At 52.1% G+C, this 15,774-nt stretch overlaps 9 protein-coding genes across 9 annotated transcripts; 5 read left to right on the forward strand and 4 right to left on the reverse strand.

Moving 5' to 3' along the window:
* Window positions 1-805: 805 nt before the first annotated feature.
* On the forward strand, window positions 806-1,098 carry J4E86_003692 (uncharacterized protein; the record flags this gene model as incomplete). Its single annotated transcript, XM_051444244.1, has 2 exons — window positions 806-984; window positions 1,080-1,098. The coding sequence occupies 2 exons, from the start codon at window positions 806-808 to the stop codon at window positions 1,096-1,098; spliced, it is 198 nt and encodes a 65-aa protein (XP_051303869.1).
* A 775-nt stretch (window positions 1,099-1,873) lies between these two features.
* On the reverse strand, window positions 1,874-2,594 carry J4E86_003693 (uncharacterized protein; the record flags this gene model as incomplete). The annotated part of the gene is made up of 2 exons (XM_051444245.1): window positions 1,874-2,311; window positions 2,361-2,594. The coding sequence occupies 2 exons, from the start codon at window positions 2,592-2,594 to the stop codon at window positions 1,874-1,876; spliced, it is 672 nt and encodes a 223-aa protein (XP_051303870.1).
* Window positions 2,595-2,950: 356 nt separating this feature from the next.
* On the reverse strand, window positions 2,951-4,192 carry J4E86_003694 (uncharacterized protein; the record flags this gene model as incomplete). The annotated part of the gene is made up of 1 exon (XM_051444246.1): window positions 2,951-4,192. One exon carries the CDS (start codon window positions 4,190-4,192, stop codon window positions 2,951-2,953), a length of 1,242 nt encoding a protein of 413 aa, XP_051303871.1.
* Window positions 4,193-4,702: 510 nt separating this feature from the next.
* On the forward strand, window positions 4,703-6,952 carry J4E86_003695 (uncharacterized protein; the record flags this gene model as incomplete). The annotated part of the gene is made up of 1 exon (XM_051444247.1): window positions 4,703-6,952. The coding sequence occupies one exon, from the start codon at window positions 4,703-4,705 to the stop codon at window positions 6,950-6,952; it is 2,250 nt and encodes a 749-aa protein (XP_051303872.1).
* Window positions 6,953-7,353: 401 nt separating this feature from the next.
* On the reverse strand, window positions 7,354-7,804 carry J4E86_003696 (uncharacterized protein; the record flags this gene model as incomplete). Its single annotated transcript, XM_051444248.1, has 2 exons — window positions 7,354-7,420; window positions 7,506-7,804. The coding sequence occupies 2 exons, from the start codon at window positions 7,802-7,804 to the stop codon at window positions 7,354-7,356; spliced, it is 366 nt and encodes a 121-aa protein (XP_051303873.1).
* A 1,088-nt stretch (window positions 7,805-8,892) lies between these two features.
* J4E86_003697 (uncharacterized protein) lies at window positions 8,893-9,518 on the reverse strand (the record flags this gene model as incomplete). The annotated part of the gene is made up of 2 exons (XM_051444249.1): window positions 8,893-8,991; window positions 9,045-9,518. 2 exons carry the CDS (start codon window positions 9,516-9,518, stop codon window positions 8,893-8,895), a joined length of 573 nt encoding a protein of 190 aa, XP_051303874.1.
* A 1,826-nt stretch (window positions 9,519-11,344) lies between these two features.
* Window positions 11,345-12,241, forward strand: J4E86_003698 (uncharacterized protein; the record flags this gene model as incomplete). Its single annotated transcript, XM_051444250.1, has 1 exon — window positions 11,345-12,241. One exon carries the CDS (start codon window positions 11,345-11,347, stop codon window positions 12,239-12,241), a length of 897 nt encoding a protein of 298 aa, XP_051303875.1.
* Window positions 12,242-13,134: 893 nt separating this feature from the next.
* On the forward strand, window positions 13,135-14,106 carry J4E86_003699 (uncharacterized protein; the record flags this gene model as incomplete). The annotated part of the gene is made up of 2 exons (XM_051444251.1): window positions 13,135-13,333; window positions 13,391-14,106. The coding sequence occupies 2 exons, from the start codon at window positions 13,135-13,137 to the stop codon at window positions 14,104-14,106; spliced, it is 915 nt and encodes a 304-aa protein (XP_051303876.1).
* A 542-nt stretch (window positions 14,107-14,648) lies between these two features.
* J4E86_003700 (uncharacterized protein) lies at window positions 14,649-15,764 on the forward strand (the record flags this gene model as incomplete). Its single annotated transcript, XM_051444252.1, has 2 exons — window positions 14,649-15,027; window positions 15,139-15,764. The coding sequence occupies 2 exons, from the start codon at window positions 14,649-14,651 to the stop codon at window positions 15,762-15,764; spliced, it is 1,005 nt and encodes a 334-aa protein (XP_051303877.1).
* Between the last annotated feature and the right edge of the window lie 10 nt (window positions 15,765-15,774).

Genomic DNA, 15,774 nt, shown 5'->3' on the forward strand with positions numbered 1-15,774 from the left:
CAAAGCGGTACGCAGCGGTAAGACTGCTCGATTCATCTCGGCTAGGGCTCCGTTCGTTGCCTGAGGGCACAGTGGTGATGTGTCTTGGAAGTGACACAGTTGATGATCCTTCGCAGGTTTTCGCACTTTCCCGGCGAGTACACTGAGTGCTGGTTTGTAAATCCGACTCGTTGAGGGTCTGCACGTCCACCGGATTAGAGTCCGACTTGTGCTCATCGTCGCTATACACAGACGACGAATCTGAACCGCCAGAAAGGACAGCGCTCTGCCTAGATGGATCTATCGCTGTCCATGCGAACATCGCGATTTCGAACAACAAGCCGGTCGCAGATCAAGCAACGCAGCTGCGGCTGATCAGACAACGTCAAGTGGCCGATGGCGTAGACTCGCATCCGTTTGCTTTGAGGTGGATAGGAAACGTGGCAGCAAACGATGTTGATTGTCGCACCGTTGTTTGTCGAGCGCCGAAAAGGAGAACGATACCTTCAAGCGTGGTGGATTTGTATCGCAATGTCTGAAAGTATTTCCTAGGCTACCTCCGTGCGCGGATCTTTGTCAATGAAACAAAAGTATTTCTCCTCCGACTTACGCGGCATCGCAGTGAATATCTTCCCAATCTTTGTTCAACCCACGATAAACCTAAGCACGTGCAGGCTACCTAAACAAACCTTCACCTCGTCGCATATAACTGAAGCAACCAACACCTCTGCATGATACATCTTAGTGACTTGGTCTGCTGGTCTTCACATCCGACATACACGATCCGAATCGCTACCATTTCGAGTCACTCCGGCAGCCGGAAAGCATGTCATCGAAGTACCCGAATACCAATCCAGCCAGTTCACCAACAGCCCAAAAAGGGCAGAAGGCCAACGATGCCAGCGTCGGGGATCTGAGCGAGCGACTTACAGACGTCAAGATCGGCATCAGCAAGAATGTTGCCATGGAGGATCTGACGAAGGATCTAGCCTCCAAATGGGAGCCGTACGGTGCTCATTCTTCGCAGCCGAAAGGTGGTGGTCGTGCACAAGGCACATCGTGACCAGCAAATGCGGCAGCGAAGTCCAACCTTCTAGCAGAGACGACCGGAACAGCTGACGCGCATTGATGGAGCCTCATGTCGACGTTGGCTGGTACAAGCGGTCGAACGCGTATGACAGCGAGCTTTAGGGCGTGAAGACGATGCCGTCGCGAAAGCCAGGGTGGTCCGAATGGTTCGATGAAGATATATGTAGAAGACCCAACGACGCAATGCTCAATAATGCGACACCTGTTCTGATGCTGCCAGCGAGGTCGTGCTATGGTGGGTAGACATGATGCGTCGGAGAAGAAAGGGAGCGACGCTAGCAGCACGCTAAATTACGTGATTACGTCACGCGTGCCGTAGCTCGCCGTCTTGAGCTGCGCGACCCCAGAGCCCTTCACTCTACCTCCACAATTAAGATTCGCTATTTTCATGCCATGCATCACGTTCAGAGCCATGGAAGACTCACCCACACGCCATGACGGCAAGCCCGGTACACAATGCGAGCTACCGAGAACGCGTCAGACGCGCCTGCCAGTATCTAGCACAACGCATCTTGCGGTTCTAGTCGCGTTATGCTGAGGGACATGCAACTGCGATGAGAAGCGGTCTTGGGCAAAGGTGCGCTCAGAAGTACCTTGCCCGGCTCTATTAATGTGTGTGCAACAAAGCCCACAGTTGCGTACGAAGGACGATGAAATTTGACGGCATTCCTGCTGGATGATTCATTGCGCGAGACTCCCCATACGATCTTCTCAAAATCTCTCTCCGTCAAGGGCCCGACTGTGTTACATGGATACAACTCACTCCACCCCACTTCGGGGCAAGGCGCTCATCGTCTCCGGGTGCTTACTTGCCAAACCAGCCCTGCAATAATCCCTTCGATCTACTGACGTCGCCTCCGACCTTTTCCTTCTCTTCTGGTTCCGGTGTCGAATGGCGAGATACACGTTCCCAGTCATTTTCGTCGTCAGGATGCCGTGGGAAGTGGACGAAGCCGGTAGAACTCACCTCAACGGGCGCCATCCCATCGATAATGTGGTAAAATCCTTCACTCTTCTCGTGTAACAAGTTTCCGGTCGATGGAGCGTTTCGATGAGACCTCGGCGATTTCGGCTTCTGGCTATGGGGAGGCTTGTTCGAAGTTTTAGCTGGCCGTCGGGCCTGCTCATGAAGCATATCCCGTTGCAACTTTATCTCGAAGTCGTGCACCCGTTTCTCGATACGTTCGCGCGCGATCTCCCTGGCCAGCTCGGAGTCTGGGGGCAGGAAAGCTTCTTTGGCAAGCTAGAGCTCGTTAGCAACGAGGCTTCTTCACCTTTGGCATGAAGCCTACAATGTCTCGCCGAAAAGCTGCCACTCTAGATTTGAACTCTGCAGAATTGCAAATATCGCTTAACGCTTTCTTCTCTTTTGCAAGAGTTTTGGTGGCATGTCTGGACATGGCTGCGTCAACCATCTGGACGGCCTCTGCAACCATACGCTCGGCTTGTCCGATGTCTTCCTTTGTTATTGATGGCCGAGACGGATCCCTGGGCTGACGGCTCGTATGTCTACGTTCTTCGTTCATGTTGGATGTCAACGCGATCGCTGTACTGGAAGCGGTGGGCGAGTTGAAGTAAAAGTAGGTTTCCTGGTTGAAGTATACAATCACGGTCTCGCTGGTGTGCTGGTGTGGAGTTTTATATTCAATACCTCACATGGAAGCTCACAGTGAAGAATGAACTAGGCCATTCGCGATTCGGAAGCAGACACACAATCATTGAGTTCACGAAGTCTGCATCACCATCCGGGCTGGCAACGCAAGCATTCACATTCACTTCATCATCCGCAACACGGTTCACTCCAAGAAAGAACAACAGGGAACTGGATCTTGAGGGAAGCGCACTGTCCTGAATCTACTCTGTTGCACACGATAAGGTTCTACTACCTCATATCGGCCTGCTTGCGACCGAATGCATGTCGGAACCATTGGCGAACTCTGCCCCACCTCTTAGTCTTTCTATCATCTTTGCTCATTTCTCGGGCCCAAATCGGCTTCACGTTGGTGTTGACAAGATTCTCTTCTCTCTGGCTTAGCATGGGCTCCGCTCGAGGTATCGTGCGCTGAGTATTCATGTGCTGCGAGGGTGTTGGTAGATGAAGTCGAGCAGTTCGAGAGGTAGCGTTATCCACTTGCAATGGCGATGGGCTGTATAGCATCAGAGGTTGGGGAGTTGGTGGTCGTGAAGCCGCTGCTTTGGAGTCATGTTGAACGTTGGTGGCCTCTTTGGCGTCGCGATTGACTGTTATCGAGACAGCCTGCGGTACGACTTGGGTATCCTCTGCGTCAGCACGTTCGATGTTTCCCCATACTGGTACAGACTCCAGGTCATCGCTGAACCTCCACCAGTCATTTTTGTGGCGCGGTGACTTCGAATCGTCACTGAAACGCCAGCCAAGGGCTTGCGGAACGCCGCTGCTTCGGTGCCGCAGCATTCGAGGCCGGCCAGCCCTATTGTGTGACTGGACGCCGTCTAGAACGACGACTTCATCTCTACTTCGATTCGCATCGTCGCCAGACTCCGAATTCTCATCATCGGAAGATTCCCCGAGAAGGGTGTACAGCTGTCGATCATCAAGTGCTGGGAGGCTGGATCGCATCATTGTCAACCAATCAATCCGCAGTTCGTCATACGCACAGCAAAGTCTTCGAAGCTTTGTGCTGGAGTTACCAAACGAATAGCGCTGATGCTCGCGGCCAAACACGATCCCCTCATTCCGGAGAACTCTCTTTAGAGTACGCAGGTCAGACCATAGTTGTCTGTCTGCACCTCCGTAGTTGGGAGGCTCATACTTGTCGATAAAGAAGCTGTTCCATTGCTCTTCGTACATGGGACCGAGACGTAGCATGATCTGGAACTCCGTGGACGCGTAAGGGTTACCGTAAGTGAGAAGCTCTCCATTGTCGGAGAAAGTGGCACCCATCTGTTGTAACCGACCACGCAGATGTAGAATCTCCGCGAGTTCATCCAGTATCGTTTTACGCTGGGTTGTATGGTACGTCTCGTTTGTTGGCTCGCAGATCTCTTGGGCGCCGTATACACTCAAGAGATGCTCCATCCCCGTCTCGGTGGTCTTTACCGGACTACCCGTGAGTAGAGCCAAGGCATCTTCGTGGGCTTGCATTTTGGGTTGTAAGGTTGCAAATTGTGGTCGTTGGCTCCTGAAAGGTTGCATTGGAAAGATTGCTATAGTTGCGGTGCGAGGTGGTTTGGTGTGCAAGAATCGTTTGCAACAAAGGAGATTTGATTGGGGCCAAATGAGAGCCCAACCGCGCAACCCTTCAGCATGGGGTTGATTCACCAGACGACGCCGCCGCAGAATGACCGCCGAGATGGTGTGCTTGGAGAACCATTTCACTCCCCACTTGCATGTGCACCTGCGTAAGGCGCACAGACACCTGAGCACGTGTGACTCGCACGCTTATACGATATAACAACAGCTACTCGTCCTTTCGGCGCGGCTCACCCCGTAGCTGGAGGCGCCTATCTACCAGGACTACAGCGCCCTTACGCATCTCAAGAGATCTATTCCACCGATCTCGACTTCGCATATCGTGGGCCGGGTCTTGCTATTTAACATTACCGCGATCTAGGAATCTTCGGTCCACCTGACGCCCCCGCGTCACCGCTGAGAATGAAGTATGAGCCGGCTACCAGCTCACCTTCAAGCACTCCCATCAACACTAAGCTGATGACTATGTCTCGGCCCGACACACTATCTGCCAGCACTAAGAACCAACTGCGTGGGAAAGCTGGCCCCGTATCACATTCACCAACTCTGCGACATCGTGCCCGATCAGTATCGAGCGGTCTTCCCCCACGTGGTCTCGTCGCATCGCGGGTCAATACCATCAACATGGTTAGCCCATTGACTGGTGTAGTCGTCCCCGCACTCAGTGATCGCGACACACTGCCATCTCAGGCAAAACCCTCTCCACCGACGCCAACGCCTCAATATCGCCCCGGTGCACGCTCGGCTCATAGCTCCCCGCTGAAGCGCAAATGCAAGATCGACGACTTCGCTCTTCCGCCACCCCCGCCGACCGTATCCGCAAACGAAGCTGCTCAGGACGCTGTACTAGCTGCATCGGACCTCGTCGCATCTAGTAACAAAGGCATTGTCCAGAGCGAGGCCTCGAACAACGACCGCTTTAAAGCCCTAGACGACTCAACAGCGGGTAGTACACCATTCCACCGTGGCCACCGACGAAACAAGACAAGCTCATCACAGGTGGTCTCACGCAGTAACCCGCTAAAGGGAGCTACATACGGTACGGAATCGATTCGCGCGACAGCAGGACAGTATAGCCATTGGCTGACAGATCCACACCATACTTTCTCTCCAGACGACTATTCAGGTGTGGATTTGTTCAGCTGCGATACTTCTCCTGAGGTGCGTGCTACCAAACGACAGTCGCTACCAGGCTACAGCAGTATAACCTCCACCATGGAGTCAGGCAGGTCGGAAGAGTTCCATGATTACACCCTATCACCGAGGACGACAGCGGACGAAACCAAAGAAGATGAGCGCACACCGTCCAATCGATCCTACACCCCTAGCTACGCCGAATCTTCTCCGGGAGCTGGAGCGACATCTTCGGCGGCTGAGCCACATTTGCCGCTTCGTAGGGTCGAGAAGTTCAACGATACCGAGAGCTTCAACTTGAATGAGAGCCCCTTCTCACAATACGAATATGCGCTCTCGCTCTCGGACATGGATACCGACGATGTTCGCGAACTCTACCCATTGGAAGCCTTTACCCAAACAAGCGCTCAAGATGGCTGCGCCATCCATGACTGGGCGTCCCCATGGCCATCGGGGCAGCCTGTGAAGAAACTCCTCCGCTTTGCTTCCCGACCAGACTTTGCGCCCTCCATGCATTATGATTCAGAATCAGATGACTACCCTTCTCTGCAGAACCTCCTTGATTTGAACGAGCATGGTCCTGAGCCACGAATGAGTCCGCTCCGTGCTGTCAACGCTCACCCTCAGGCACAAGATGATGGGCTGACGACCCTCGCACCAGTTTCCTACTATCCGGATGTTGGATCAGAGATGACTATCCTTCTCCCGCGAACGTACAATGCGACTTCCGACGACGATGAAATGACTCTTCCTTCACGCACACACAATGCGACTAGTAGCGATGAAATTATGTGTCTCCTCCCGCTGACGTACGATGCGAATTCTGTGAGCGCACTGGAGAACGCGTCGACAATCAAGCGGAAGCCGATACTGCGAAAGGCCAAAGACGGGTCGCTTCGAACTTCTGCACCGTCTTCCAGCTCTCCAAACTGGGTGGTGCATGACGTATACGATAGCGAGGAGGATCTCTGGATGAAACCCTGCAGCGGCGTTTCGACGAATACGGAAGCCTCGGGCCGTCACCACCGCGATGAGTTGGATGACCGCGACGCCAACATTGAACAAATCCATATTGAGAAGAGGCACAAACGCAATGGCTTGAAGACCACACATGAGCAAACCGCGAACTCTGTCGGCAAGTTCATTGATCCGCGCTCAAATGCAGATGTTATCAAAGAACCCGCACCAATCGGCTCAATCACCCGTCGTCCACTCCCGATCATCAGTCATGTTCTGAACCCTCCACTCCCAACCAACACCGGTATTCTGGACCTCAGCTTCCAGTTCCCAGCCCGACATCCGGAGCAACAGCGCGGTGTCAGCATGCCTCTCTTTCCCCCGCCTTCTGCTGCGCTTGCTCAAGAAAAGAAACATGCGCGACGCAAATCTTTTGGGAAGTTGCTTGGTGCTTTCGGCAAGAAGGAGCAAGAGCCTACGGCGGCAGAGGCGAAAGAGAAGCCAAAGAAGTCGCTCGGTCGGCGCATTAGTAGGAGATTCTCGTCGATGTGGGCGAAGTAAACCTCAGAGGCTTGAAAGCGCATTGTGGAAGGATCGACTCGGGAGCATGGAGGTGCGACCCTTCTGGCACACTGGATACCACTTCTGTCACGGTTTCTCGACGACACGTTGTTGGTGAGATCACTATGCTATGTCAAGACGGCGGCCATATGTGCACGTAGCAGATGCAGCGCGTATCGTACACTATATCAGAAGGGATAAGTTCGTGCACGTGCAAGGATTAATCAACATAACATGTCTAATACAAACTTAACGAAAGACTGCGAAGAAAACATCAATACCATAACCACTACACGCGAGTGAACAGGCCCTCGTAACTCAGCTCCATCGCTGTTCAGCACGCCTCCCCCAGAATGAGTCCATCACACCTCCAATCTAACAAGCCAGAATGCCAATATGGTTTACTGGCAAATAATGACCCCATTATCAAGGTTCGTGTTACCAAACTCCGCATCAGCACCACCGGGCCTATTATCGAATTAGCTCTTGCCCCCATTCCAACATTATTACTGCGACATAATCTAAGTACTGGGATAGAGGGAAGTAAGCTTACACAATAGTAGCAATCCTCCTCGTAGCCGCAGCATCGGTAAAGATGCTACAACTCCCACTCCCGCTCCCCACAACCAGTGCGCGGTTTGCGCGAATGGGTGAACCCAGATTACCGAAATTAGCGCGGATGGAGATGCGCATGCCGTTTGCGGGGATCTCACGCTGGGCTCCGGTTTCGGTGGCGTCGTTGGAGAGTTGGACGCGCAGGGTGCGGGTTTGGCGGGGGGAGAGGGTCGTGGAGGTGGGGGCTGCGAGGGCGGAGACCGCGAGGAGAGGGGCGAGGAGGAAGGTGAGTTGCATTTTGAGAGAATATGGGTGATGTGGTTGGAAGGTTTGGTAGGGAGGAGGTTGGAATGGGTGTGATGTTGGAGATGTGGAAAATGTAGAAGAGTGTATTGAATATGCTGTGGGCGAGAAGAAGAGAAGAACATGGTATGTCGACTTTATGTCTTCTTCACATACCGCTACCGTACATTCGTACACGGTGAGTTCTCGTTCCGTTCTTTTCTTAGACTTACTATGCGGCTGTCTCTGCTCAGCCTTCATGGATGCTAGCACTTCCGCTACCATACTTACTCATCTTTCCAAGCTCTCCAAGCACCAATGATAGAGACGAGACCAAAGCACGCAACGCGCAACCCTAAGTTTTCGTAAGAAACATCTGCTGTTGAGACTTGGTTAATAGCTTGGTACTACAGAGCTGACAATAGATGTGATGACAAGCATGTCAGTGAGTGCAAATTTGGAACTCGGATATTAATTTAGTCACTTGTCTGAACAATCCCGGGACGGAACGCGTTAGCTGTTATGCTGATGTCAGACCGCAAGTGGCTGATGTGGGGTACATAGGACTGGGCGCGTGAACATGAGAATCTGAGTTTTGGACTGTTTTTGGAATCTAGATGGTGTTGATGGGCGAGGTGATGTGCTCAGCATGTAGTACCTGTGCTGCTCTAAAGTGGCGCCATACTGCAAGGGTGCGTTGCCAGGGCCTGCATAGCGATGCAGCGGCGGGGTATATGCGACCGTTGTGAGTGGCATGACCATGGTGACCAACAAAGGATGTGGTACACTGTTTGCAGCATCGGGCCGCGTAACAGGATTGGTGGCTGTATGTCAGGAACAGGTGCGAAATAGACTGCTTCCTTTGTCAGCGTTAGTCAAGAACGTCCATTCTAGCACTGGTATATTGCTCTCGACAGCCAGCTTTGAAGCACCTCTTGTTCTGCCATACACGAAGACGAGATCGAACGGAATGAAGCATGATGTGAAATGATTGTTTTGTATTGATACATCGTGGGCAGATACTGGTTTGTCCACGTATACGGCCGTCGCAGTCTTAGCCAAGGTCGTCGCTATAGTCATGCTCGCGTCATGAAGTTGACCATCTACCTCCTGGGTAGAACGTCCTTCGCGCCATCCTTCACCCGTTGTGCGGCATCGGCGACGGCGTCCCTGGTGAGGTGGAAGTGCTGACCGAGACGGTCCTGCGAGAGTGTTAGTATTGTGTCCAAGGCAGCGGATATAGCTAGTAGCTTACCTGCTCAGCTCCCATGCCGCTACCGGCCATCAGCTTCGCCCTCTGCTGGCCATCGTATCCAAGGCCAAAGTACTTGGCGTTCTTCTCTCCGTTGGCAGCCACGCTTCCCGCAGCTTGTATCGCCTTGGCGGCATCGATGCTGTGCAGCGCAGGGCTGAAGTGTGCGTTGTATCGGTCTTGCTCGGCGCCATCGCCCTTGTACTTGGCCGCTGACTTCATGGCGTTGTAGCCACGGTCACCGATGCTCATGTGGTCGCCGTAGCGGTCCTGCTCGGCGCCCTCGCCCTTGGCCAAGGCAGCTTGTTGCAGCTTGTTGAGGCCCTTGTCGACACCACGGCGGATGGCATCTGTCGAAGCGCCGAAGTGCTCGCCGAAGCGATCTTGCTCAGCGGCGGAGCCGTGCTTTGTGGTGACATCGACGTTGACGGGGTGAGTCGCGAGGGAGGACTTCTCGTCGGAGCTGAACCAACCCATTGTGATTGATTTGAGGTTGTTTGTGGTGGGTGAAGAGAGGTTGAAGTTGAGTTGAGAGTGTGGGAATTGAGTTTGCAATGGCTGTGTGATGGTGTGAAGTGGACGAAAAGATGTCGTGTTATGTTGCTGGGTTGCGGAGAATGATGACGTAGGGGCTAGCGAGCGCGCTAGAATCCTTGTCTTGTGCCTGATCGTCATGTGAAGACGTCGCCGCGGCCCACTAATCATCATTGCAATGTCAAGTTTGCCGTTCCTTCATGCTGTTGTTTTGTTTTTGCCATGTCCGGCTCTCCGCGTTGTGCATTTCATCACAGAGGTCATTGTGCTATGCGCTTCCTGTGCCCCGACTTTGACGCATTGCAGGAGAACAACAATTCAGCCAGTCCTTCAACCTTTGATGAGTATGTACCTATGCGAAGCGGTTCAGGTTGCATGGAAGCGACGTTTCTGCAGATTATAAGGTCGCGTACGAGAAAGACGCGGGCTTCGAGGGGTGGCTGCCCCACTCGGAGCTATGCGAAGCCTGATTGGCTAGTCGATGGCGCGCACCACAGACGTTCTTCCGTCATCCTTCCCGTCCACCTATCTTCTACCTACGCCGCTTACACGCACAGTTGGTGTTTGGTTCTTACTTCATGCTTTCCATAGTCATTTTCCGTTGCCGTCTTACATCATACTTTCACCACCTTTACCCGTAACCGGTTCGGACGCAGCAGTCTTCTCAAGAACTACTCGCTCTCTTCCGCGTGTCTTGCGTTTCATGGCCTCAAGGCGCTTAGAGACTTACCTTCAAGCAAGAGCTAAAAGACCCTATCAAGGTCTGCGTTGAAATTCCGCGTTTGTTAACTAGCTTAGATCTACCAAGCCTTTGCACGCGCAATGCGCTGTTACGGGCGCTCGACAAATACCGCTTCCTAGACTTCTAATACACTAAGGGATAAGCATCAGCCAGCCTCTATTTCTAGGAACCACAGCACCTAGCAGAGGTCTTGATGTACAGCATTAACACGCTTTAACGCAGTATTAACAACCTACAGACTCTTCCCTATGTATTGCGCATTGCTCATTGCGCAAACGCGCCAGCATCTAACCTCTCGCATTTCAACTTTTCACTCATCAAAAAAAGCTTAGCAAAAAAAAAGAGCTATCTATTTCTCCTCTCACCAGCCTCGAACCATCACCCTCAACTAGCAAAAAGATACCATGGAACCTTGTATTCTATCCAGGTATGAAACTTGCTTCTTTAATGGCAGTTTATCACGACTAGCTTGATGTTTTTTCTGATTGGCTTCTTGTTCGATTCTTGTTTGTGGCCTTGAGCTTCCTCTGGCTTCGGCTATAACCGGCTGGAGTGCTGAATGTTTTTTCTGTGTGCTAGCCGCCACCCTTTTGTTGGCAGGTAAAGGTGGTTTCGATGGTGGATTCGGGGATTGGGTGGGTTATAACTGCGGGGTACAGGGCTGTCGGGGTGAGAGCAGAGATTTTGGGAGCAGGTGAGAGAGACGCGTTGGTGCGGTCGCGTGGCGGCTCTTGTGAGGTGTGAGAGCGGAGGTGAGAGCGCGTTGACAGACCACCCAGGCGATAGCGCGCCCGGATGAGAGCACGAAGACGAAGAGGAGGTCACGCCACGAGAGCACTGCAAAGTCACCATCGGCTTTCCTTCGTCATGCCCACGAGATGTGGCACTTATGACGATCGCGAGCTGCCATTGCATCAGGAAAACGCAGCGCCAACAGGCAACAAACGCGTCGCCAATACACCGGGCCAGTATTTATGAACTATCTCGCGCTGAGAGACCGGTTCTGTATCGGACGAGCAGCGACAAGATGGATTTACAACGTGCCAGCGTCCCGACGCGCAACCAATATGACCGCGTACGCCAAATACAGGCCGTTGGCAACTTTCACAAGGCGATATGGCTCCTCAGGAACAAAACAACCGGCCAGCTTGCTGTGCGCAAGGAATTCGATCCCGGAGACGTTGCGTCAGGTTTCGTCGCGCGCGAGATAAGCCATCTCATATGTCTATCGAACTGCCCTAATATCTGCACCTACCGCGAGCATGAGCTGAACTTGGCAACAGGTACTGGCGCACTCGTCATGGATGTGTACGCCTACGGCGATCTATGGACTTTGCTCGAAAAGCATGTCAACCAGCGCAAACCGTTCCACGAAGGCTTCATCTGGCACGTCTTCAGGTCGCTAGCCCGGGCTCTCCGACATATGCAACGAGGCGACCCTCCAGTTCTGAACGACACATGTGACTGGATAATTCACCGAGACATCTACCCGCGCAATATCTTTCTCGGTCTTCCTGCCTCTCACGAACCGTCATGGCCGAAAGTCGTTCTCGGAGACTTTGGCTCGAGCATATCGAGTGTTGATCAGTGGCAAACCATTGAGCTGCGACAGCAACAGGATTTCAGTCCACCGCCTTTCGAAATGCCGAACAAAAAAAGAAGTGATGTATTTCAGGTAGGATTGGTTATCGTTGCGCTGTGTAGATTGACCACGATGCCGAGCCTTTACTTGCAGTCGTTTCAAGGTAGCCCAGCTGGGTCAACTTACACACCTATGCTCAACGATATTTTGAAGAGATGTCTAGAAATGCTACCGGTGAATCGCGTACCTGCGATGGAGCTACATCAGGTGTTGAATACTCGTTTCATCGGTGGTGGTAGTTTACATGGCTTGTTGCTTGGAGCGCCAATGTACCAGGCTTAGGTGGTACAGCCTCCCACACATAGTTTGGACGGAACTGCTGGATTCTAATTGACATGCCGACCCAAACATTGCGTTACTCATTATCTCCTCAAGATACACAAGGTATCTGCTCCGATGTCACGAGAAAGCTCCGCGGGTGAGACAAAGGACTAGTGCATATATGGTTTAGCGTGGACCCTGGCTGCCGTCATCCTTCCGGAAGACGCGTCTTCCCTTCCATCGCGTCTTCTTCATCGCAGCCTTCATCGTCTATACTTTCAGGCCGCTCGTATCGCCTTCTGGAATGATTGCATAACTATTGTAGTGCGATTTGCCGCGTCAATACCCGTGGACGCTTCCATGATCCGGTTGTCGCCTTCCTCTCTGCTCCTGCCTCCGACAGCCAGTCAGTACGGCACTTTTGACATGGCGCGCTCAGACAACACTGCAAACTTCGACAGATCCAGTGGCTATATTTTTGAGTCTCTCGCCATCATGCAATCTACAACACTCTCACACGTGCTCACATGAGGGTAGTCTCGTTGTTTGTGTGAGTCGATGTTTGTTGCCTTCGTTATGATCGTGACTGCGGTCAGCTGCTAACAAGTCGACCCATGACGAGAGGATGGAATTATATCTAGCTAGAGAATGGCAGCCTTTTCTGGCTTCTCACATCATCTCAAGAGATCTTCTGCAATTCTCTGCTCATGGCTTCGACATTCTGTTCTTATTGTCACAAACCAGCAACACTGAGATGCGGCTGCAAACAACACTACTACTGCAACGAGGATCACCAAAAGGCTGATTGGACAAATCACAAGCACACCTGCCACGACATCCGGCTTGAAGCCTTTCTGCCGCAAGTCGCCAACGTCATTCAGTCAGCCTCTCTTACACTCCTGGAAGCTACAAACATGATGCTGATTACGAAGATTAAACTGGACAATCAGAGGATCGTCGCCTACAAGGGTGTTAATTTTAGCAACAACCCGTTCCCGAAGCTCACTGACGATGTGTTCCTTGATACAGCCACCAAACACGCGGTGCTGTGCTGCAATGCGCGATTTTTACCCCTAGCATATATGCATCTGTTGCTCAAAAAGCTCATCAAGAGTAAGTGGCCCGGCATATATCTGCGCGCGATTTAATGATAAGCTGACACTTGACCAGCCAAACATGTTGAGATCCACGAAGTCATGGTAAAGATCAAGACAGCATCACGGACCGTTCTTGTCCTCGCAGATGACGGTACAGAGAGCGAGAATTGGCTTGAGCACAATATTTCACTGTTACGAATTACCGCCAATGGGAGCCGAAAGCAATGGTACATCAACCTATCCGGTGCTGAGCTCGGGCTTACGCAAGCATTCTTTACCGCTGCCGACTTCGAATCCAAGCACATGCAGGCGCTTTGTGCAGTTTTCGAGTTCGGTAAATGCAGAGAATACATCTGGACTTGCTCAACTATGCCAGGCTGGTTTGCGCAGACAGAGCGCATCGGCCTTCAGGCCTCATCACGAATGGAAACAGCACTACTGACCTTCTTGCAGCAGCCTGGAAATGACTTGAAAACCCTTCGTAAGAGGAGTATGGCAGCCTCGACGAGCTGGACACAACCGTTGGTTGAGGCTTTGTCTCAGGCCGTTCATGGGTACATCTCCAACTACAATGTCAGTGAACTCATGTCTCAGATCATGCATGAGCCAGAGATCTTGTCGCAAGAAATGACGAGGAGGCATTTCCATTACGCTAGCATTCTCGGTGATGCTATGACGGACGAGGAGAAAGCGAACCACCCTAAGGTAACTTCCGACCTAGCTCAGATTCAGCAACAACACAAAGGCCCTGGCGTGGATATGGTGATAGAGGAGTTTAAATCTCTTTAGTTAGAGATGTTCACGGTGTATGGCCACGGTCGGCGACCAATTGATGTGAATTACAAGTCCATCTCTCGATCAGTATCATACAGTGGATCTCGCGCTTCACATATCAATATCGAGTCGCTTCGCTTGGGCGTTGGTCGTGAACAGATGGTCCCTCCCACTTCATACAAGAAGAAAGTTGAACAGGTCTGCAGACTACAATAGGACAAGGTAAGTAGATTATGACAGCTTTGGGGCAATGTAGGCTCCTCGTTGTTCATATTTTCCCTAGATTGACGTCCTCCCGTTCTTTGGACACCGTCAGGGAGTTGGTAAGGCGCATCTGGAAGCTTCTAAGGCCGCACACACGTCAAGCAATCAAACGTGCAAGCTATCGACTGGGCCTAGAACGCGTCATAATTGGCCTTCACCTCGTCGGCGGTGTGCGACCGGAACAGATATCGCTTAGCTCCATCAAAGATCTCGCCGCGACCACAATAAACAAACGCTTCCATTGACCATCATCTTAGTCGCTCAACACGCTCTGAAAGACGACACCCAAAGTCATGGCGCCGGAATCACAAGCGGCGTGCGCCGTCTGTGGCGAGCCGGCAAACAACAAGTGCAGCGCCTGCAAGTCGGATACCCTATCGCGCCAATACTGCTCCAAGATCTGCCAGAAGAAAGACTGGCCGACTCACAAGAAGGCTTGCAAGGACGCCCAGAATGCCAACCTCGAGAGGAAGCTTGCACGCGTAGCCGAGATCGTCCAGCAGGCTTACTACGACTTCCGTGAGAATACATGGGATCTGCACCTGGTCAAAGTCGACGACGGCGACGACGCTCTGGTAGTCTACGACGGCGAAGTACCGGAGCGGTCACACCAGTTCACTACATTTCCGCAACACCTCTTCTCCAACGAACAGACCAAGCACGCGGTGATCTGTATGTTGATGTGCAATGAGCCATTAGCATGGATGCATAGCATTATCTACAAGCTCCTAAAAGGTATTGCGTATCAGAACTGGTTTTCGGTGCGTCGCTGACTTAGTTTAGATCTGCAAACCACAGTTCAAGAAGTCAGCCTGCAACTTGGCTCGATTCCCCGCAAGACGATTACCTGTTACCCAGAAGGCGAGTTGCCTAAGGTGAATTGGCCTGGTTATACCCATGAAGCCATTCGCATCACTTCTACTACGACAAAGAAGCAGTGGATCATGGACATCAGTGGTGCTCAGTATGGCATCAACAAGTGTTTGTGGACATGGCAAGCATATGAACACTCACACCAGGCCGATTTCCAGTCTATACGTCCTCTCGGCTTCAACAAACACGCTCTCACGACCCTCGGTAAGATACGAGGCAGCCCGACCATCACCTATGGCGTGATCGGACAAGTTGCAGATTTTCTCGCTATGACGGTCAACGAGTGGTCGACTCAGACTGGTATGACTCTTCCTCAACTGATCATGCTCGGCAGAAAGGAGTATGAATCGAATGCATCCGGTCTTCTGAAGTTCATGCACAATACAGTCCGCACATTCATTAGTGCTAACAGATTCGAGAAAGAGTGGGCAGCCATGGTGTTGTACGAGGACTTGTATCCCGGCGTCAGCAAGTCACGATACGATAGGATGATGAGGGAAATGTTCTCTGCTGGCACCTTTGTGGACAAGGAGTAGAGATAACTTT

This window comes from Alternaria arbusti (genome assembly GCF_024043155.1).
Source record: "Alternaria arbusti strain BMP 1465 chromosome Unknown scaffold_4, whole genome shotgun sequence".
NCBI classification, from domain to species: Eukaryota; Fungi; Ascomycota; class Dothideomycetes; order Pleosporales; family Pleosporaceae; genus Alternaria; species Alternaria arbusti.